At 36.9% G+C, this 23,711-nt stretch overlaps 1 protein-coding gene across 23 annotated transcripts in view; it reads left to right on the plus strand.

Moving 5' to 3' along the window:
* The window catches only part of ehbp1l1a (EH domain binding protein 1-like 1a), a 76,485-nt gene extending 53,175 nt beyond the window's left edge, over positions 1-23,310 (plus strand). For 10 of the 23 annotated variants that reach the window (XM_087260624.1, XM_087260630.1, XM_087260636.1 and 7 more), the window contains 12 exons: positions 6,866-7,109; positions 7,189-7,343; positions 8,064-8,112; positions 9,627-10,157; positions 10,342-10,393; positions 12,460-12,503; positions 12,671-12,782; positions 15,791-15,890; positions 15,990-16,063; positions 16,862-16,976; positions 19,371-20,500; positions 20,550-23,310. In XM_087260624.1, coding sequence (XP_087116750.1) covers positions 6,866-7,109; positions 7,189-7,343; positions 8,064-8,112; positions 9,627-10,157; positions 10,342-10,393; positions 12,460-12,503; positions 12,671-12,782; positions 15,791-15,890; positions 15,990-16,063; positions 16,862-16,976; positions 19,371-19,461 — 1,567 coding nt within the window. In that variant the 3' untranslated portion in view covers positions 19,462-20,500; positions 20,550-23,310. Of the gene's footprint in view, positions 1-270; positions 472-1,468; positions 1,958-3,316; positions 6,449-6,865; positions 7,110-7,188; positions 7,344-8,063; positions 8,113-9,626; positions 10,158-10,341; positions 10,394-12,459; positions 12,504-12,670; positions 12,783-14,203; positions 14,730-15,790; positions 15,891-15,989; positions 16,064-16,861; positions 16,977-19,370; positions 20,501-20,549 lie in introns of those variants that run through there. The other 13 variants (XM_087260622.1, XM_087260625.1, XM_087260631.1 and 10 more) reach the window with 5 other exon arrangements.
* The last annotated feature ends 401 nt before the right edge of the window (positions 23,311-23,711 follow it).

A 23,711-nucleotide genomic window follows, 5' to 3' on the forward strand; every position in this document is an offset into this window, starting at 1 on the left:
TGCTATTGTGTTCCGATGTTGCGTTTTCAATTGACATTGTTGAGGTTTTATGCAATCACCTTTTTCATGTCAAGACAATACTCAAAAACTGTTCAACAAAACATTACTTGACATGATTTATATGACCATTAATATAAGACTTTTTACTAACATCATTATATCATCTCATTGTAACATTTTAGTGCATGTATGTGAGAGATATGCATGGTAAGAGACATGCTTGTGAATGGAATCGCACTACCTTTTAACTAGTGAACTATTGTTTATCAGTATTGAAAACTATCAGGAGAGGTGTTTTCTGGAAGAGCAACTTGCTGACGAAGAGACTTCTAGTAAAACCCATGAAACAGCAGAACCAGGAGAGACTGCTATAACATTAGGGTGGGAGGTTTTGGAGGCAGATGATACTTCCACAGAAAAAGAAGGCTCTTCTGGTCTTGTCAAGACTTTAGTTGATGTCTTTCACAGAGGGTAAGATTAAATAACCCGTTAAAACCACTGAGCATGCTGGCTTGGATTTTACTTCAGAAACACTTGAAATTTATGTTTATGTTTAGTCATTTTCAAATAAAAGTTCCCATGAAATCAAAATCAATTTTTAGGTGTTAGTATCAATATGTTAGTATTAAGGATGTACAGTTGAAGTCAGAATTATTAGCCCCCATTTGAATTTTTTTTTTCTTTTTTAAATATTTCCCAAATGATGTTTAACAGAGCAAGGTAATTTTCACAGTATGTCTGATAATATTTTTTTTTTTTCTGGAGAAAGTCTTATTTGTTTTATTTTATTTTTTATAAAACTTTTTTTTTCTCATCAAATCTTTTGACCAATAAAATGCTCTATAGTATCTAGGTCCTGCCCTCTACAAGACACTTCTCATTTACTTTTCATTTGATCTGCTTGAGCTCAACCGCTTTTAAGCCGCAGTCACACTAGAGTTTGAGCGTGCGAAATTCTGTCGTACAGCGCTGCGAAAAGGGGTGGGATTAAACAAGATGATTAGACATTTAAAAGGTGAGCGATTGCTCCATATTTTAAATTACTTTACAGAGAGGTCATGTTTTGATCCTCGATTGGTGTCACGCAATCATATGATGCGATTTCGCATGTTGGAGTTCACCAAGTTTGAACTTTCCAACACAGCGAACTGCGAAACTTTCCGCACGACCTTACGTTTCCGGTCTGACGCATTCATGTGCATATGAATGGAACTCTATGGGAAAAGTGCAGTGTGACCGCAGCTTCACTGGCAGAGCTGTGATAAAAAATTTAACTCTATTGGCTATTTTTTTAAAAAGGGGGAGGAGCTTGAACCATCTTCAAGTTTTGGTTTAATTTAAATCACACATTGAACAAAACTGCACATTTCAAAGCACTTCATGGGACATTTATGTATGATTTTAGTTTTCACTAATATTAGTTTGCCATTTATTTGAACATTAAGAGTTAAGAGTTGCTTTCTTTTAGTTATGAGACAGTTGCTGCAATATTGCAGCCCTCAAGCTCTGGATCAGTCACGGACACACTAGATGCTCTCGACAATCTTTCATCTACTGTGGATCCAGAAGACAGCAGTTTTCCAATGGCGAGTGGATGTGACCATTCACTGGAAGAGCTCATACAGGCTGCAGAACCCGAGGTGTTTGAATCTGCCGAACCCTACATGTGGCGTTTGGTTAGTGGACGTTCAGAAACATCACTTTCTTCAAAAGAAACTGAAAGCTGGTTTGTTGATGATGAAACATTTTGTCTAATGAGGAAGTGGCCCCCCTTGACTGAGGCTGACCTTCATGAGATAAACAAAGTGGAGGAGGACAATACACGTGTTGAGTCACTGATACAAGAAGGTATATCTTCAGTTCTAGAGGAAGCTGGTAATGATGAGATTGTCACAGAAAGTAAAATGTTTGAGACATTGAAGGAGAAGGTGTCAGCCACAATATCTCCAGAGGAGGGGTGAGTTAATTAGGAGTGTTGCATTCAGACCCAAACTGCAACCCCCGCAAATGACAGAACGGCTGTTTTTTTGTTCTTTTCTTTTAGTATTTGCACTCACATGGCTGTTATGTTTGTGATTTTTGTTGTTATGAATATTTGTGTCCATGTGTCTAATTATGCTTTTGCCTTAAAGATGCAGTGTGTAAATTCCAACATAGGCTTAATCCGAAAACATAGCCCTTTATGCATTTCTGGAGATCCCGAATTATGTAGCCAGAGCTACTTATGGCTGCATTTCATCTTAAAAACAGGCGCTATGGGGCAGTATGACATTTTTTCTTTTCTCGCTAACTAGCTGACAGCTTACTTGCATGTGGACGGCTTTTCCGCTGTTACCAGTTCATCCGGTAGCTTGACATGTATGCCGGCGGACTTGAGATGCAGAGAGGAGTTGACTGCAATAAGGGGGTTTCGAGTCCAGTGAAGAACAGTTCCAAAGACTGGGTATGACAAAAACAGAAGCAAAAAACATAAATAAATGAACAAGTAAAGAACAGGGTGAGAATGTGGTAAAATCTGAAAGTGTGGTAAAAATCAGGGGGCTTTTCTTTTTCTGGATTGCTTTTCTAAACACTGCATTTGGGTTTAGGGAAGGGGGTGGGCGGGTCAATAGGTACTTTTAAAAATACTATTGGTTGGATTTAGGGAAGGGGGAGGGTGTCAGTCAGTGAGTTGGTCAAGAGATATTTGAATCTCAAAAAGGGTACACAGTGGCCTTTGTCAGATTCACGAAAGCAAAAACTGCAAAAAAAAAAAAAAAAAAAAAACACACAAGAAAACGTAGCTCCTGGGATCTAATTTGCACTTTCCAGAAATGTATATAGGGGTGCTTAATCAGAATGAACTTGGGTTTGGTAAATTCAGTGCCACAAAGAATGGTTGTGTAAACACAGATACACATACATTGGTCTTTCATTCCTGCTTGTTATTTCATTGTTTGTCCAAATAGGTAGTTCTGCCCCCCAAATCATGCCATTGGTTGAGCTAGAAGTAAAAACACCTATACATAATACTGATAAAAGAAAGTATTTCTTATAATTTAAATAAATAAACCTAGACACAAATAAGTTACACACTGCACCTTTCAAAACATGTATTTGTTCAGATTGTGAGCTGAGAGCTCTGCTGGTATTACTGTGACCAATTAAACGGCTGCATGTTGCAAATGTATGCATACTCTGAAAGCTGTCTTTTATGCTGTACTGTTGCTTGACAAATATATATACAAATTGATGGAGACTTATAATGCTCTTATGGGATTGTTTTTGTCTTCATTACATTAAGTAAATGTAGTGATACTATATTTTTGTCCTTAAGGCCCCAACATCATATTGTGCAAGAAGTCTCTCTGTTCATCCAACAATCTAAGGATGAATTACTGGATGAAGACTGTTTATCCTTATCATCTTCAACATACCTTAAAAACGCACAGGCTGTCTCAGAACAGACTGCTGTTTTAACTTTAGAACCTGTGCCACCAGCAAGGACCAAGAAGCAAGACATTCTGCAAGAGGCATCGATTGCTGATCCAACTGAGCCTAATGATCTGATCAATAATTTCTGTGTCATATCACAAACTGATAATTATTCTCAGAGTTCACCACATAATGTACAGCCAGGTACAGCCCTCACTGCCATTTTTGCAGATAAGAGTTCAACTCCAGAAACAGATAACCCAGTTGTACCTGTTCCATTGGCACGGACCAGAAAAAGCCAAAGTGCTTCTGTTCCTGAAGGTGCCTCTGTTGAAGAAGCAGCCAAAATTGAGATTTGTGCACCAACACCTAAAGAAAAGCTGAACTCCCAAGAAATAATAGTATCAGGGCATATTAACCATACTGAAAATGTTCCCTTGTTGGCTACAAAGGACACAGTTACACAATTATGTGCCCCTCTGAGAAGGAAGAGTAAATCTCAAACCAGCAATGTTGATGAAGCCAGAGGAGAGTCTGAAGTAAAGAGCACTATGTCTTCTGTCGTTGCCAACATGTCTCAGCCTGAAGACAAAAAAAAGATTGGAGCTGGAGATGAATTGAAGCTAAAAGACCAAGTGCAGCTGGATTTGAATGTTCCTTGCAATGTGGAAAATCGTATCAAATGTACTGATCTTCCAGTCGCAATGCCATGTGTGAAAAAGCATCTCAGTGGTTCTTTTACAGATGATACTTCTTCCCCTTCTGGTGGAGAATCAGATAACATTAGTCTTCAAACAGAAGACTATGAGAACCATCTACCTGTGCCAATGCAACGGTCAAAAAAACGTCTCAGTGTTTCTTTCAAAGAAGATCTTGCAATTCCTTCATCCAATCTTCTGCCTCAAGGAGGTTTAGATGCTATTGTTCTCCAAACAGAAGACCATAAAGATTCAAGTCTACCAGTTCCAGTACCACATGCAAAGAAAGGTCTTAGTGATTCTTTTCCAGATGATCTTCCAACCCCTCTATCCACTCCACCTCAAACAGAATTAGGGAACACTGTTCCTCAAATAGAACATCCTCAAGATCCAAGTCTGCCAGTCCCAGTTCCACGTGTAAAGAAACATCTCAGTGACTCTTTCTCAGAAGACTTTCCAGCCCCTTCATCCACCTTTCCATTTCAAGCAGATCCAGATGAACCACAAACAGACAATCAGGATTCAAGTCTGCAAGTTCCAGTAGCATGTGCAAAGAAACATCTTAGTGGCTCTTTCGCAGATGATGTTCTAACCCCTTCGTCCACCCCTTTTTCTAAAGCTGATCCAGATAACATTGCTTCTCAAACAAAACATATTCAGGATTCAAATCTGCCAGTTCCAGTACCACGTGCAAAGAAACGTCTCTGTGATTCTTTTCCAGATGATTTTCCAACCCCTCCATACACTCCTCCATCTCAAGCAAATCCAGATAGTATTAAACCTCAAACAGAAGACAATCAGGATACAAGTCTGCCAATCCCAGAGCCATGTGTAAAGAGTTTTAGTGGTACTTTCTCAGATGATATTACAAACCCTTCATCCACCCCTCTGTCTGAATCAGATCCAAATAGCGCTGCAACCCAACCAGAAGAAAATCAGAATTCAAATCTGCCAGTTCCAATACCACGTTCAAAGAAATGTCTCAGTGATTTTTTTCCAGATGATCTTCCAAGCCTTTCATACACTCCTCTATCTCAAGCAAATCCAGATAACATTTATATTCAAACAGAAGACAATCAGTATACAAGTCTGCCAATCCCAGAGCCACGCGTAAAGAAACGTCTTAGTGGTACTTTCTCAGATGATATTACAAACCCTTCATACACCCCTCTGTCTGAAGCAGATTCAGATAGCACTGTAACCCAACCAGAAGACAACCAGGATTCAAATCTGCCAGTTCCAGTACCACGTGCAAAGAAACGTCTCAGTAATTCTTTTCCAGATGAGTTTTCATCCCCACCATACACTCCTCCATCTAAAGCAGATCCAGATTGCACTGCAACCCAACCAGAAGACAATCAGGATTCAAATCTGCCAGTTCCAGTACCACGTGCAAAGAAACGTCTCAGTGATTCTTTTCCAGATGATCTTCCAAGCCTTCCATACACTCCTCAATCACAAGCAAATCCAGATAGCAATAAACCCCAGACTGAAAACAATGAGGATACAAGTCTGCCAATCCCAGAGCCACGTGTGAAGAAACGCCTTAGTGGTACTTTCTCAGATGATGTTCCAACCCCTCCATACACTCTTCTATCTCAAGCAGATCCAGATAGCACTGCAACTCAACCAGAAGACAATCAAGACTCAAGTCTGCCAGTCGTAGTGCCACTTGTAAAGAATCGTCTCAGTGGCTGTTTCTCAGAAAATCTTCCAGCCCCTTTAACCACTCCTCTGTCCGAAGCAGATCCCGATAAAATTGCTCCACAAGCAGAATACTGTCAAGATTTAAGTCTGCAATTGACAATGCCAGTTGTAACAGGACTTCAAAGTGATTCAATTCCAGATGATACAAGTATACCCATCCCTTCTCATTTCAAGAATGACAGGGACTCTAATGAAAACCTTCCAAGCTTGACTCAAGTTTCTCCCTCGATAGTCTCAGAAGAAGCCAAGCTTCCTCTCTTGGATAGTAAAGAATGTGCTGTTGAAGTTTCCACACAGTTGAGCACAGAAGCAGGGATAAAGAAATCAACCACCTCTGTTGCCAGTGAAGTAGAGTTAACCAGCATGTCAAACAGAAAGGGCCTGGAGGAGTCTGGTTTAGATACCGTTGGGCTGGTAGACCCTGATGCGGCAGAGATCAATGAAAAACCAAAGACTGGTGATATATTTGGTGAACATAGTGAGGATGATGAGGGGAGGTATAGTGTTAAAGAAAAGGAAAGTGAAAAAGATCAAAGCATTGAAGAAAAGATGACTGCTGTATATTTTGGAGATGATGCTGTTGATTTGAGCACTGTAGATGACACAGGGGTTGTCTTAGATGTTTCTAGGTAAGTTACATGTGATTGCCTGCTGTCATATTTGCAGACATTAGCATGCAAATTAATTACTTTACAAGTGCTGTGCATGGTCATTGGAGGTGGTTGTCTTTCAGAAAAAAATGGTGCATCTTTAATGTATGGGATTTTGGCTAATTTAGTCAGAAATGTTTGATCTTTAATGTTAATATTAAGTTTTGTATTTTTATGAAAAACATCCTGTGTAAAAAATAAATGATTGTGTGATAAAAGTGAAGACATTGGTCCTTGTTTGTGTATTTTTTTGTCACTCATTGCAAAATTAAATCTGAATATCCTTGAATGCTTGCAAAAATACATTAAATTTATTTTATCAATATACCATATTTAATTAATAGCTTTTGCAGTACTTTTAAACGTATTTCTTTTGTTGTGATTTATTTTATTTAGACAATCTGCAGCAGAAGATTCCCCAAGCACTCCTGTGCCAATGCCTCGCGTCAAGACACGTTTAAGTGCTTCTTATCCAGAAGACTCCATTACCAGTTCCTCATCAGACAACCAATGTAAGGTTTCAGAAAAGTCTCTTAATGAGCCAACAGTGCCTGCTCGTAATAAACGAAGAGCTGCAGGAGATGCCATAGACCTTCAGGAAGCTTCCACAGCCCACACATTGTTAAACAGTGAAACAGAGGTGGGTGCATTTTTTATTATGTTAATTATATTATCGTAATAATAACCAGATGGTTAATTAGCTTTTTGTTTTATGCCAGATTGTGACCTTGGTGAATTCAAGTCAGTCTCTGTTGGAATGGTGCCAAAAAGTCACGCAAGGTTACAAGGGTGTGCGTATCACAAACTTCAGCACCTCGTGGAGAAACGGACTCGCTTTCTGTGCCATCCTGCATCATTTTCATCCAGAAAAACTGTGGGTGTTTTTTGAAAAAGTAATTAAAGTGATAGTTCACCCAAAAATTTAAAATCTGTGATCATTTACTCACCTTCCACTACTTGATACCAACCTGTTTGAGTTGATTTCAGCTGTTGAACAAGAAAAAGTATTTTCCCAACATTGCTCAAAATATTGTCTTTTGTGTTTAACAGAAAATAGAAACTCACAAAGGTTTGGAACCACTTGAGGGAGTAATTTTTTTATACATTTGTTTTTGGGGTGAGCTATCCCTTTAATGGAGAAATGAAGCACTCAGTCAGGTTTGCATTATTTTGTAAATAAAAATATATATTAAAAAATTGATTAATGTAACCATTTAGCAGAAAACAGCATGTTTTACTGTAGATTTTAGACCAAGGGTGCCGCCATCTTGGAATATCGCTATTTCTGACAACACGGGGTTGGTTCTGTTCACTCAGCTGTACAGATACAGTGGAAGTATTGGACTGAATACGAAGACTGGAAAGCCTAATTTAACCCAATGCGTGAAGTTGTGGGCGTGGAGCTGGTGCTGAAACATGTTTTTTTTATATATATTTACATTAAAGTGGAATCCAATGTACAAAATAATGTAAACTTTACTGAGTGCTTCATTTGCCCTTTAAGCTTATTTCATAAATATCACACGGTTATGTGTATTTGAACATCTCAGTCTTACTAGCTGTGTTATTTATTTGTTTGTTTTTCTGTATTTAGGAATTATGAAATGCTAGATCCATATGACATTAAGCGCAACAACAAGAAGGTGAGCTAACCCGTTTTATGCAAGATTAATATTTTATTTTCTTTTTAAAATGAATTTTTTTTTTAGTGTAAAACTAAAATTACAATACTTTTTATCTTTCCACTGTGCAATTGATCTGATTTTTATTATTAATGCTTATTTTTATTTGAATCTTTAAAGAGTTAGTTGACTCAAAAAACATTCTGATATTAAATACTCACTCTCATGTCATTTTTATTCCCTGAGACCTTTGTTTATCTTCAGAACACATTAAAGTATTTTAGATAAACAACATTTTCAGAGGTCCAGAAAAACCATTTAAAAAAATTGTCAAAAATTTCCATGTAACTTCAGAGTTTCAAATGTAATCATTTAAAGCTCCAAGAACACTTTAGTGTGCAAAACAAACATAACCATTACTTTTCCCCCGTTTATACTGCCAGTTAAATGTTAAAACGCATGCAATTGGATATTCAGAGATCAGTTTCAGGCCTCCTTCATATGTGAAAAATAAATCAGATATAAATTGCGTGACAATGCGACTATCATGTAAACATGCAGATCGAATTTATTGAGGCATTCTGCTTCGTACGTCAGTAAACTTTCAACAATGTGGTACTTCGCGGTTTATTGACGTAGAAGCCCTAACCCAAAAGTGTTCTTGAAACTTCGTATGATTACAGTTGAATCACTGAAGTCACATTAAGTGAAGTTTATTTATAAAGTAATTTTGAGAGGATCACGTGCTTATGATTGCTAGCGGCTGGATCCGCATTATCCAATTCTCAATGCACCAATCAGACAACTCCTAAGCTACTACAAATACCTTGGGTTACGTACCGCCGCTATCTTCGTTTTGAAGAATCCCCCATCCACTCCTACTCCTTCCTAGATGGGTGACACGGTGGCCCAGTGCTTAGCACTGTTGCCTCACAGCAAGAATGTCTCTGGTTCTAGGCTTTACCAAACCAGCAGACGTTTTTGTGCGGAGCTTGCATTTCTCCCCCTGCTCACGTGGGTTTCCCCTGGATTCCCCGGTTTCCTCCCACCGTCCAGAAACATACAACATACGTTAATTGACTAATCCAAATCGGCACTCTAGACATGCTCCTAGTAAATAATAATCTCTCAAGAGAAATCACTATCTGTTATTAGCTACTACAGCAGGGGAGTTCTTGAGATCTACCTGAGCTCAAACTCCCCTCTCGCCTTGCAACGGAAGGGAGCCCAGGGCTCGAAGATCTTATGAGCTCTCTTATGAGGGCTCTCTCCCAGGACAGCAAGCCAAACAAGCTTATAAATAATCATCAGCAAAGTGTGAGCTCTTGAAATGTTTTGACAATGTTTTTGGTTCCTTTTTGATTGAACATCTCTGACTATTGGTGTCTATGAAGGACAAGATAGCTCTCAGATTTAATCTAAAATATCTTAATTTGTGTTCTGAAGACAATAAAAACTGAATAATTTTTTAGGTAACCTAACTCTTTAACATCATGGTCATCCATTATAAAGATTTCCTTCCATTACAATTCTAGGCATTTGATGGCTTTGCTGAACTGGGCATCTCCCGCCTGATCGAGTCCTCTGATATGGTGCTGCTGGCAGTGCCCGACAGGCTCATCGTGATGACATATCTCAACCAGATCCGCACCTATTTCACAGGCCAGGAGCTCAGTGTCATACAGATCGAGAAGAACAGCAGCGAGTCCAGTTACGCCGTCGGTGAAAAGAGGGAAGAAGCCGATCACGAAGCCGCTGTTCGCTACTGTGCCGAAAGACTCCAGAGCAGCGGCATCACTCTAGAAACCAATGGAAATGCTCCAGAACGGGAAGCTAAAGCAGGTGCCGGAGCTATGGTGGCTCCTCCAAGAACCAAGCGAACACAGGGCTCGAACCAAGCTGGTGGATCAGGAGCCGCTCAGCCTCCAGTGGCTCCACCCAGAACTCATACCTCAAAGGCCTTTTCTCATATCAAGGATGCAGATCTTGTAAAGAGACGGAGATCGAAGCTGCGGGGAGAGTCTCTGGATGAGCCCGAACAACACAAACAGCAGAGCAGTGCTGAGGTAAAACAAATTTTTGACTACCCATTTTTGTAACGCAATATTCAAAGGATTATGCTACAACATTATGCTATAAGTATATTCATCATCAAGTTTGTGAGGGTGATAATTAAAAAAATAGATAATTGGGTAATCTATTTGGACAATTGTATAACATTAAGCTGCTGTATGTTATGTTTTTACCCAGGCTGCATCAGTCCAAGCAGAAACTGAAGCAACCAAAGGAAGCCCAGAATCACGTAAGATTTAACATTTTAATGTCTTTTTTTGTTTCAACACATTTAATTGTTGGATTGAGGTAAACATTTTCTTAGCAGAGAGTAAAAAGCAATCATTTGTTTGTTGTAAACTATTGTAAAATGAATTCATTTACATGACCTGGGGGGTATTCCAGAAAGCTGGGTTAACTTATCATCTGCTAAACCCTGAACTCTCAGTTGACTGAGCCAAAACCTGCTTAATGTGAGTATGTCGGTTCCAAAACAGCTGAGAAGAGTTAGTTAAATCAATCTCCTGAAGATAACTGCGGGTTAATGTGTGTGCATGGCGCATACCTGAAGACATTTTCAGTAGATCGCCGAGAGAATGTCACAATGAGAAAAAAGGGCAACGCACTTTACAGAGGTGAAGCTGGAGGTTTTAATGCTGGCGTACAAGTCATTAAGGTCAGTTATAAAGAAAAAGCAATACACATCTGAAGGAAAGAATTATAACATAATAAATAGATAAGAAAAGAAAAAATAAATAAGAGAAAATTTTTTAGTTTATTAAATTACACATGCCACCCTCACTTTTATTGTAATGAAAAATTAAATGTAACTTTAACATCTTTTTGAGTATGTTGTGTAACCATTCATCCATTTCATTTTCCAGCCATTAATTTCTTAAGGCCACAATAATAATGTGTATTGACTACTATACAGTTGAAGTTCGAATTATTAGCCCCCCTTTGAATTTTATTTTATTTTTTAATTATACCCAAATGATGTTTAACAGAGCAAGGAAATTTTCACAGTATGTCTGATAATATTTTTCTTCTGGAGAAAGTTTAGTTTGTTTTATTTTAGCTAGAATAAAAGTAGTTTTTAACTTTTAATCCAACACAATTTAACACAATTTTAAGGACAAATTATTAGCCACTCTAAGCTATAAATTTTTTCGATAGTCTACAGAACAAACCATCAGTATACAATAACTTGCCTAATTACCCTAACCTGCCTAGTTAGCCTAATTAACCTAGTTAAGCCTTTAAATGTCACTTTAAGCTGTATAGAAGAGTCTTGAAAAATCTCTAGTTAAATAATATTTACTGTCATCATGGCAAAGATAAAATAAATCAGTAATTAGAAATAAATTATTAAAACTCCTATGTTTAGAAATGTGTTGAAAAAAATCTTCTCTCCGTTAAGCAGAAATTGAAAAAAAATATTGAAATTAAAGAAAAAACATGGGGGCTAATAATTCTGACTTCAACTGTATTAGGCTTCTAGAAATTGTAATCCTTCTGGAGATAGAAGAACTCTGTCCAAAGTCAAAATTAACACTGAAACATTCTCTTAAAAGGTAAGGACTGGAGCTTTGTATTAAACAACTAGACTGAGGCCTGTCTAACTGCTTTGGGCCACCAGATAACTCTGAGAAACTGCTCTGTCCCTTAATAAAGGTTAATCAGTGGTTGAATTACTGGACCTTAAACCACACAGTCTGTCACAGTTGTAAGTGTTTGTTGTCAGGTAGCTTTAGGTTCTTTTTATGCTTTTTGTTTTGCATGCAGATGAAGTTCCATCTGCCTCAACTAACAAGCAGTGTAAGAATTTGTCCACACTTTTCCATATTTGAATTTCGCCATCGAACAGAACAATCTTTTATTTATTTATTTTAATTCTAATGTCGAGAGAAGTCAGCTGAGGTGGCTTGGGCATTTGTTTCGGATGCCTCCTGGACACCTACCTAGGGAGGTGTTCCAGGCATGTCCCACTGGAAGGAGGCCTCAGGACATGCTGGAGGGACTATGGCTCTTGGCTGGCCTGTGAACACCTTGGGATCCCCCCCAGGAGGAGCTGGAGGATGTGTCTGGGGAGAGGGAAGTCCGGGATTCTCTCCTAAGATTGCTGCCCCTGCGACCTGGCCCAGGAAAAGTAGTGTAGAATATGAATGAATGAATGAGTTCTAAAGTAGCTGTGTAACGTCCATATTCAAAGGTTATCCACTTACTAACTCTTATATTTACCCGGGTATGTCACATAACCTGCTTTCTGGAATACCCCTCTGATTCAGAAGTATTGTTTTTTTAATTTTTGTACAGAAAACGTGGAGATTGTTGACGAGGCCGCTGCAGGAGAGAACCAGGTCATTCATTGATTTTCTATTTGTGGCTTGCTGAAAAAGAATCTGTCAAATATTGCCTATATAGGCTCTTCATAGATTGTCTTGCATGTAATAGTATTTTATAAGAAGCTGCTTCTGAACCAGGAGTAGAGAATTGGATAGGGTTGTAAATGCATGTGTGTTTGCAGGATGTCAGTCAGTATGTGCTCAGTGAGATGCAGGCGCTGGAGGCTGAACAGAGGCAGATTGATCGCAGAGCAGACACTGTGGAGAAGAAACTCAGGAGAATTATGCAGTCTGGTAAGTCAAAAGCTCACTTCTTGCCTTTTATATAAACCGCTACATAAAAAAATTAGGAAAAAGGTTTTTTTTTTTTTATATCAGGACAATTAAACAAATATACAGTTGAAACCAGAAGTTTACATACACTAAAAAAAGGATCATAACCATTTTCTTAAAAAAAAATGTCTGATGGTAAATCATACTAAACGTTTACTATTTTAGGTCTGTTAGGATTACCTAACTGATTTACATTTACTAAATGCAGGAATAATGAGAGAATGTTTTTGAGAATTTTTTATTAATTTCTAGACAGTCAAAAGTTTACACACATTTCCTTGGTATTTATTTTAGCTTTGCTTTTAAACTTTATAACTTTGAATAAATGTTTTGGGTATCCTTCCACAAGCTTCTCACAATAGTTTGCAGGAATTTTGGTCCATTCCTCCTGACAGAGCTGGTGTAACTCAGTCAGATTTGTTGGATATCTTGCTCGCACAAGCTTTTTTTCAACTCTGCCCACAAATTTTCTATAGGATTGAGATCAGGGCTTTGTGATGGCCAGTCCAAAACATTTACTCTGTTGTCCTTAAAGCACATTTGAACTAATTTGGCAGTATGCTTAAGGTCATAGTCTGTTTGGAAAACCCATTTGTGGCCCAGTTTTAATTTCTTGGCTGATGTCTTGAGATGTTGCTTCAGTTTTTCTACATGATGTTCTTTCTTCATGATGCCATCTATGCTGTGAAGTGGACCAGTCCCTCCTGTTACAAAACAGCCCCACAACATGAAGCTGCCGCCCCCATACTTCACAGTTGGGATGGTGTTTCTAGGCTTGAAAGCTTTCCCCTTTGTCCTCCAAATGTAACACTGGTCATTATGGCCAAACAGTTCAATCTTAGTTCCATCAGACCACAAGACATGTCTCCAGAAATATCCTTTTTCCCAGTGTAAATTAGCAAATAATTATCTGGCTTTTCTTTTGATGATTCTAGCTTATTGATTTTCCCATGTTGTCACACAAGGAAGCAGTGTGTTTGAGGTTTTCCTTAAATACTATTCTACAGTTGTGCCTCCAATTAACTCAAATGTTGCCAATTAGCCAATCAGAATCTTGTAAAACCTTGACACCATCATCTGAGCTTTTTCAGAGTCATACTAATCTTATTGTATGTAAACTTGACTTTCAAGAACAGTTATAACAATTTCTCCAAAAATATCTCTCATTATTCAGCTATTAAGCATAACAGAAACACATTTGATAATCCAATTTACCTAAAAGAGAAAAGTTTAGTCACCTTAACATCCGACCTTTTTAAATGGTTATGTGCCTTTATATACAGTGTATGTAAACTTCTGGTTTCAACTGTGTATACAGTTAAAGTAAAAAACATTTGCCGTTTTCAAATATTTACCAAATGATTTTTCACTTTTCATTTCAGGTGGGCTAATAATTCTGACTTTAACTGTATATAGTCCTTGTCAGGTCTTAAAATTTGCAAGATCACATGACATTTCACACTGTAACCTTATTTCTTTATCAAGATAGTAAAGCCATGGGTAATGGAATTAGGACACCCTCTGATCCAGATGCCTGTAGGTCCACATTTCACATTAATTACTTAAAGTAATCATTTTCTACAATTTAAAATTTTACATAGACTGTTTAATACACCTGATGTTAGACATAAAATGAATCCAGGTCTGTCTGAGTTGTGTGTGAAGTGTAAATTAGACATTGGAACTTTCTATCATTGTATGTGGAGTTGTCCTTATACACAGCAGTTTTGGGACTTGATTAGACTACAGCTCGACGCCATCTTTAAATGTACATTTCGACTGGGAGCAAAGACCTGCTTACTGGGTCTCAATGATGATATACCTTATAATTTTCGGAACAGAGACCTGCTACATAATTTGATTTATTTTGCTCGGAAATGTATCCTTGTAAAGTGGATTAATGAAGAACCATCCAGTTTAAATCAATGGCTGCTTGCAGTCTGCAGCATAATCCCACTTGAGGCTTTCTCCACAGCTATAAAGAACGAACCTTTTCTATTTTATCGGACCTGGGATCCTTTCTTTGATTATTTAGGAACCTCTAAGCCTTTAAGACTAAAATCTTGTCTGATAGACTCAGCCTGGACAAAAGAAATGTAATATGCCTTTTTGCAATATAATATTGTATTTTTTATGTCTTTATTATTTTTATTATTATAAGTGTTATTATTATTTATTTGTTTATGTAATTACAATTTAATTTGTATTTACTACTATTTTTATTTTATTTTTATTTTTCATGTGGGGGTCAGAACTCAAATTACATGTATGACAGATACTATCTTTCTACTCAATGTAATTTTCTGCCATGTTTTTGCACTAAAAATGTTCAATAAAAATATATTTGAAAAAAGAAAAAAAAAGTCATCATTGTCTGTATGACATCATCAGTCTCTCAGATCATCATGGAGGAATTTTTACATTTTTTGGACTGCTCTCACTACAGCATTTCTGTCAGGATGAGCCTCTGGATTTTTGGACTATTGCACCTTTTATTACTTTTTAGCTTTACTTCAGTTGTAAATATGCTGATGTGCTTGGGATTTTTGTCTTGTGGCTAAGTTTTAGCTGTGGATTGGGCATTCAGTCAGCAGGCACCAGAAGGCTGCACACAAACAAACTGCTAAAACTTCTGCAAAAATAGCAGGGCCTGACTTATTTTGTTAATGCTATTTGTTGTTGTTCATTTGAGGATTTATTTCCCCCATTTAAAGACCTGCCAAGATCACATAATATTGCATGCCCTCTAATATGAAAATGTTGGAATTTCATAACTTTTTCACATATATACTGTATATAGGGGCACACAATACAAAATCAAGCTTGTGCTCCACATTATGTACTATTAAAAGCTTTTAACAGTACATTGAAGCATAGTAAAGTGTAGTTTTATTCTAGTTTTAGTAACATAAGCAAGTGTCTGCGCAGTTGAGCCCTGATGAAGTTGTGCTTTTATGGCTAACTCACAGGTATTGATCGTGTGGAAGAGGAGGCTCTCATTCAGGAGTGGTTTACGTTAGTCAACAAGAAGAACGCTTTAATCAGGAGACAAGACCATCTACAGTTACTGTATGTCTTTTCACATTTATTCTCAGCCACTTTGTGTGTTCCCCTATAAGATGGCTTTATTTGACCAGTGGATGATTTTATGTTCGTTATGTGTTACAGACAAGAAGAGCAGGATCTGGAAAGGAGGTTCGAGCTGCTGAAGAAAGAGCTGCAAGATCTTATGGCAGTGGAAGGTAGTGATTGCTGCTGCTTTTAAAGCACCACACCATGAAGCTTTGACGCTCTTATGAATCCGTTTTTCTCTCCTATCAGTGGTTGGGAGTATGTTTCAAAATGACTTCATTTCAGGGCTTTGATTCATCGTAATGTTTAGAAAATTCAATAGTTCTCCACTAGAGGGGTGTAATACCCTAAATCTAAATGATTAGTGTGTGTGTTCACTCAGATCCCCTCCTAGGGGTGAATCACTGAACAGGTTTCATCGGTGTTACCTGATCTTGGATAAGTTGTGGTAGTTTGCATTCATTTTAGTGAGGCATTTATAAAACTAAAAGGAGTAATGTTAGTTAATAGTTTCTTGTTGGCATGTTTAGCAGAAGCAAACAATATGTAAGCCTTGAACATGTATAAAAGAATATATATTTTGCAGACAAATAATATTTAGGGATATTAGATGATCAGCTAAGTGCATTTATAGGTTACTTTCAATTTAAAACCACAATATGTTGTTAAAATATCAATTGTAATGCATGTTTATTGCATTTACACGGGTTTGACCAGCAGGTGTCTCTAACATGTGCTGTTTTAAACACTTTAAAATAGTGAATCACTTTGAAAAGCAATTGGTTAAATTGTTTTGAATCTTTGAAAAGCTTAGTTTCTCCTATCACTTAATTAAGGTATAACTGTACCTACATGCATGTGAAATATGTGTAAAACTAAATGAAACTTGAATTGTAATGAAACAAAATAACAGAGAATATGAAACTCTGTCATGTTATTCTCTCCATTTTTGTTTGTATTGTCTGCAGAATGGAAGAAAACACAGGCTCATAAAACCAGAGAGCAGCTGTTGTTGCAGGAACTTGTGTCTTTAGTCAACCAGAGGGATGAGCTTGTGCATGACATGGACGCCAAAGAGAGAGGGTGAGATACATTAGTTCACTTGACAAGACACTCGTTTTTAGAGCGGATTGATTATAAATAACTCATCCATGTGAAGGCTCAGATAAATGCTGCTCTTTTTAAACCTATTCATCAAAAAGATTGTTTACAACTGATAATAAGAAATGTTTCGAGCACCAAATCGACACATTGCAGTTATTTATGAAGCATCACGTGACTGTGAAGACTAGAGTAATAATGCCTTGACATCAGAACAATAAAGCAAAAGAAAGCACAGAAATAGATTTTGTTCAGTGACAAAACTACATGCAGAAACATGACATTTTTATGTTTTCTATTAATTCCCATCCAACACATTACTCGTATATGCTAAATAGGAAAAGATTGTTTTAAAGCAGTAGTTTATAATCTTTGGTATTCATTGTTCGAGGACACTCACCGGCCACTTTATTAGGTACACCTGTCCAACTGCCTGTTAACGCAAAATTCTAATCAGTCAATCACATGGCAGCAACTCAATGCATTTAGGCATGTAGACCTGGTCAAAACGATCTGCTGCAGTTCAAAGCGAGCATCAGAATGGGGAAGAAAGGTGATTTAAGTGACTTTGAACGTGGCATGGTTGTTGGTGCAAGACGGGCTGGTCTGAGTATTTCATAAACTGCTGATCTACTGGGATCTTCATGCACAACCATCTTAAGGGTTTACAGAGAATGGTCCGAAAAATATCCAGTGAGTGGCAGATCTGTGGGCGCAAATGCCTTGTTGATGCCAAAGACCAGAGGAGAATGGCCAGACTGGTTCCAGCTAATAGAAAGGCAAGTCTTTACGCATAACATGTCCAGCCTTGAGGCGGATGGGCTACAGTAGCAGAAGACCACACCGGGTGCCACTCCTGTCAGCTAAGAACAGGAAACTGATTTCCTTGCATCAATGGTTCAGGCTGGTAATGGTGGTGTAATATTGTGTGGGATATCTTCTTGGCACACTTTGGGCCCGTTAGTACTATTGTTGCTGACCATGTCCATCTCTTTATGACCGTGTACCCATCTTCTGTTGGCTACTTCTAGCACGATAATACACCGTGTCAAAAAGCACATATCATCTCAGACTGGTTTCTTGAGCATGACAATGAGTTCACTGTACTCAAATGGCCACCACAGTCACCAGAACTCAATCCAATAGAGCACTTTTGAGATGTGGTCGAACAGGAGATTCACATCTTGGATGTGCAGCCGAAAAATCTGCAGCAACTACGTGATGCTATCATGTCAATATGGACCAAAATCTCTGAGGAATATTTCCAGTACCTTGTTGAATCTATGCCAGGAATGATCAAGGCAGTTCTGAAAGCAAAAGTGGGTCCAACCCGTTACTTGTAAAGTGTACCTAATAAAGTGGCCGGTGAATATATACTCAGTCCACGGATCCTTAAAAAGTCTTCAATTCCACTGTATAAAAATGAGACCTTAATAAGCTTTAAAATGTCTTAAATCTGAGTTTCAGAGTGAGGTCATTAAAATGCAATCGCACTGACCCCCTAAAGAAGATTTTGATATTGATTTATATATTGATCATTGACAAAAAAGTTTTGATTTCTATTAATTCCCATCGTTCACAATAATCTTAAACGCTAAAGATAAAAACTAATTATTACTAAAAAATTATTAACAACAAATTTTACGAAGGTAAAACGATGACGCGGTGGTGCAGTAGATAGTGCTTTCACCTTACAGCAAGAAGGTCGCTGGTTCGAAGCTCGGCTAGGTTAGTTTTCATGTTCTCCCCCATTCACGTGTGTTTCCTCCGGGTGCTCCGGTTTCCCCCACAAAGCCAAAGACATGCAGTACAGGTGAATTGTGTAAGCTAAAATTGTCCGTAGTGTATGTGTGTGAATGAGAGTGTATGGGTGTTTCCCAGCAATGGGTTGCAGCTGGAAGGGCATTCGCTGCGTAAAACATATGTTGGATAAGTTGGTGGTTCATTCAGCTGTGGTGACCCCAGATTAATAAAGGGACTAAGCCAACAAGAAAATGAATGAATGAATGATAATGTTACGAATAATAGAATAATAATAATGCAAATCACACTGTAATAATGTAACAATAACATTGAAGGAATAGATTATGTTTTAAAGCTCATTCATTTTTAAAACAATTAGGTTGTCCCCAAAAAAACTCAAGAATTGTGCTGTTTTAGCATATATTAAAGTACTTAAATAGTAATTATATAACTACCTAATATATTAAGTAGTTTGAACAAATAGCAAACGAGTTTAATGTCACCTGACAATAAAAATATAAAATTTTTAATATTATGAAATATTACCACAACATATTAAAGCATCACTACAACGTACACTGCTCTTAATATAACTGTTTTCTTTGGCTCTTTCTCCATGCCCTCTTCCTCCAGGGCCCTCGAAGAGGACGAGAGGTTGGAGAGAGGTCTAGAAATGAGGCGCAGGAAGTATGGAAGTCGGAAAGAGAAGTGTGTGTTACAGTGAGGGATGGACCGGACCATCCTTTTACACACTGTTGACGGACTGTTAAGGTGTGTTTGTGTGGACCATATCACAAAAAAGAAAAGACAAGGAAATAATGACTAGATGAATCCTCACGGTGAAGAGTTTGAGCAGCATGAACGCTTGGAAGATGAAGATGTGTTTCCTTTTAGAGGCATTTTAGTATCAGAGTATATTGTTGTGAAGTAGATGATGGTCTACAGTCTTCTTACAGCAGTTCTTGTGTTTAAACAATATACATGTGGCCTTTGCAGTGTTATTTACTTGATTATTTAACATGTTTGTATACGTCAGTTGCTGCAGTGATTTTAAGCACTATATGGAAAATAATATATGTTCGGAGTTAGTTTTGCTCTGTTACAGGATTGTTTTGTTTTGCTTATGTGTAGCTAAGCTAAAGCCAGCAATTCAGTAGCAAGACACTAAATTTCTCCATGGCAACGTAGAAATCTGATATATGGCAATATATGCAAATTACATACAGACAAGCCCGAAATTAATCATACGCCTGGCAAATTTAAATCTTAAAGATTCTTTTATTCAACCAGCAAGTTTTATGTATTTATTTTTTGTTCCGGAAGTTACCCAAAAGACAATAAGACGATGTACAAGAGGCCTCACTGGCTATGATTCCATCCAAAAAATGTGAATTAAATTTATGCGCAAAACTAAAATATCAAATATGAAACGGAATTTGCTGCATGAATCTTTTCTTTATTTAATAAGTTACTTGCGTCTCAGAGAACAATGTCGACACACAATGAACGTGTGGTGGCGTTTGAAGGCATGAGACACGGAGCATTGTGTCTATTCTGGAGGTAATTAATAATATAATAATATAAAAACACTAATACTGAAATGGTTAAGGCGTTTTAGAATTAACAAAACAACATTTCAGATGTTTACAGTGTGCTCAGCCTCTGTTCACACACATTAGGTGCGTTCGACATGAAGCACGGCTGCAGCTGGTGATCAACAAGATTAGCCGAGCGCAGGCTGGGGTGGAGTTGAAAACGAAGTCGTCAAGTCGGACACTTTGGGGCTCAACGTTGCGGTAGTCATGATGACAGATCATTTATTTATTTATTGCAATAACAACAAAATATTTACAGTACAAATAAAACAGAATACAGTCTTTACAAACTATATGACATTTTTAAACAATAAGGGAATTATAAAATAAATGTAGTTGGCCTATATAACAAACACATGAGAAATAAGGGGAAAACATGAGGGCACAAAAAAGGAAACAAATATCCACGAATAGGCCTATTAAACACAAAACAATATGCAAAAATTCTAGAAACATTAGTCTTTAGGCTGCTATATGTTGAATGGTATGGCAATACTGTTCCAGTTCTTGTTTGAATATGCTAAAAAGGGTTTACATTTATTTATCTTCATAGATATAAAATTGTCCAATATTTATTAGTGTAAATAAAATAAGGTGTTTTGATGAAATCTCAAACAATGATTAAGATAAATTTGGAAAAGGAAAGCATTTTTAAAAAAACACTTAATCCAAAAAGATTGAACAAAAGGACCAAAATAAATGAGCTACACTTAGTAGAAATTTCCCAGAAAGAGCAGCAAAAAATAAAATTTCTGCATAAACGGCTTGACAGGAAATAAAATATTTTATAATCATAGACTATCAAAGAAAAAAATATAGCTTAAAGGGGCTAATAATTTTGTCCTTAAAATGTCTTTTAGAAATTTTTTAAAACTGCTTTTATTCTAGTCAAAATAAAACAGCTGAGCTCCAGCGAGGGGGAGCATGAGCTGTCGCTTCTCCTCCTGTAAGCTGTTTTAATGCGTACACCAACCCCACCCCTAACCCTACCCCCAGTGACATCACTCGTAGAAGAAGTGCAAAAAAGGTGGAGCTCAAGCTTAAGCTCCCCCTCGCTGGAGCTCAGCTCTCCTCAAATGGCTCTGCAGCGAGCACCACTTGCTTTATTCAGAGGAAAAAAATATTATCAGACATGCTGTGAAAATTTCCTTGCTCCGTTGAACATAATTTGATAAATATTTTAAAAAAAGAAAATTAAATATTTTGATAAATTGGTTACTAAATATTAGTTATTAAAACTATTACATTTAAAAATGAGTTCTCCGCTCCATTCAGCAACACTTGGGAAAACAATTTTTAAAAGAATTTCAATTTTACAGAAGGGCTAATCATTTTGACTGTATGCACGGATGTACATATTTGTAATTCCGATGGTTGGGGAAAAAAATATGTAAATGGACATTTTTGCAATATTGCCAAATATATGTTGCATACTATATATATGACATACAGTGGGAAATAAGTAATGAACACGTCGTTTTTTTTTCCTGGAAATAATACTTCGAACCAGATTTTGGTAAAAACCCAAAAAAAACAAACATTAAAATAAAACGAAACAAAAAAAAAGTCTGAAAAATGAGTTATGTGTATAACAATGAAATGACACAAGGAGAAAGTACTGAACTACTGAAATGTAAATAATATTTATATAAAAGGCTTTTTTGTTGATGTCAGCTTAAAGATGCCTCTCATATGGAGAATGAAGTCACATGCATTGCTCAAGTGTGAGTTTTTCCACAGACTTCAGAGTCAAAAAATCTTGATGTTCTGTGGGTCTCATCAAATCTGATCTTGAACTTAGTATTCTCTATTGGATTTGAGTCAGGTGATTGACTGTGCCGTTCTACAGCTTAATTTCCTTTCTCTGAAAGCATTTGAGAGGTTCCTTGGCTGTGTTTTGGACCATTGTCTTGCTGAAATGTCCTCCCTGGTTTCATGTGTTCAATACTTTCCCCCTGTGTTTTTCTATTTTATTACGCATAATTTCATTTGTAGTCTAATTATTTTTGTTTTCTTTGCATATACAAATTTCTTTGGTTGTTGTCAACGGCACCATTAATAATATGTTTTCTGAAAAAATTGGTGATGTGAGCATACTAATTTTCCTTGCTGTATATGTACTGTAACATCCAAATATGAATTGTAAGTGATGTATGTAATTTGCATATATTTTCACATATCTGGATTTCTATATGGTTTAAAGCACTCCTTTATTTAGTTCTAGATATAATTTCCCAGTGACCCCCTCACAAAACATTGGACTCATTTTAGAGCAAAGACAGTGTGTGCATGAAGTTTGAATGCTGAGATTTGGTTTTAAAATGTATGCTTGAATGTTTATATATTAATACAACTATGGCAAAAATAAAGAGATGATAATAATAGTAATGTTCATTAAACTAATGATGACATTTCTTCCCAATTTTAAACAAAAACCTTGTCATTTAGTGCATAAAATGACAATTTGCCAGGAAAAAAAGTCCATATATTTATTTGTAATCAACACAGTACAATGTTTTAACTTCACAAGGTTTAAGAAAGCAATATTTGAAAGCAAAACAGGATTCTCAATAACAAGAAATTGTTATTTTCTGCAATACGGTGCTCTGAATGACAATATTTTTATTGTAAATTTGGACAAACTTTTATTAGACCTTCATAGAATAAAAAATAAGAACACAAATAAATCTGAAGAAACTAAAAAAATGTAAGTCGAGTCTCTTAATTCATTTCCATAACTGTGCTTATATAAACAGTACAGAATGCAGAAGCAGTTTTAGTGAATTCGCTGTGATTCATTGTTTAGCTCTTTGCCTTAATATTGTTTTAGCTCTGTTTACAATGTTTGAAATTTGATTTGTATTTGAGAATATTTGTATTGAGTTGCACAACAGTGAATTGTTTTTAAAGATAGTCTGATATCAGCTAAAAAGCTGACTTGTCTTTAGGAAATAAAGTCATTTTAAGGTTCTATATCACATCCATGCTTGATGGTTGAACAGAAACGGTGGGCTGTGTACTGTGTATGTGTTTGACAGTGTTTTTCAGTTTTGTGGTGGTCCTCACAGCATGCACAAAGGGTCTTGTCATCTCTGGATTCCTGCACTAGCAATTTATATTAAAGAGCTATTACAGAGTCGCCACCCTAAGAAAAAGAAGCCACTGAAAGACAAATTAATAGAAGTATTGACTAAAATGAACATCTGATTTTTTAGTTTTTTGTTAAATATTCATTTTTAAACTCTAACTTTTAGTTATTCATAGGTATTGTCTAATAATAAAAACGAAAGATGAGTGAATTTTATCGGTCACTTCCTCTGTTAAAATGACACATCAGCACACATCCGATTCTGTATAATGCTATATTTGTATATCCTGT

The sequence above is a fragment of the Danio rerio genome, chromosome 7 (genome assembly GCF_052040795.2).
Source record: "Danio rerio strain M-AB ecotype USA chromosome 7, GRCz13ab, whole genome shotgun sequence".
Lineage (NCBI taxonomy): Eukaryota > Metazoa > Chordata > Actinopteri > Cypriniformes > Danionidae > Danio > Danio rerio.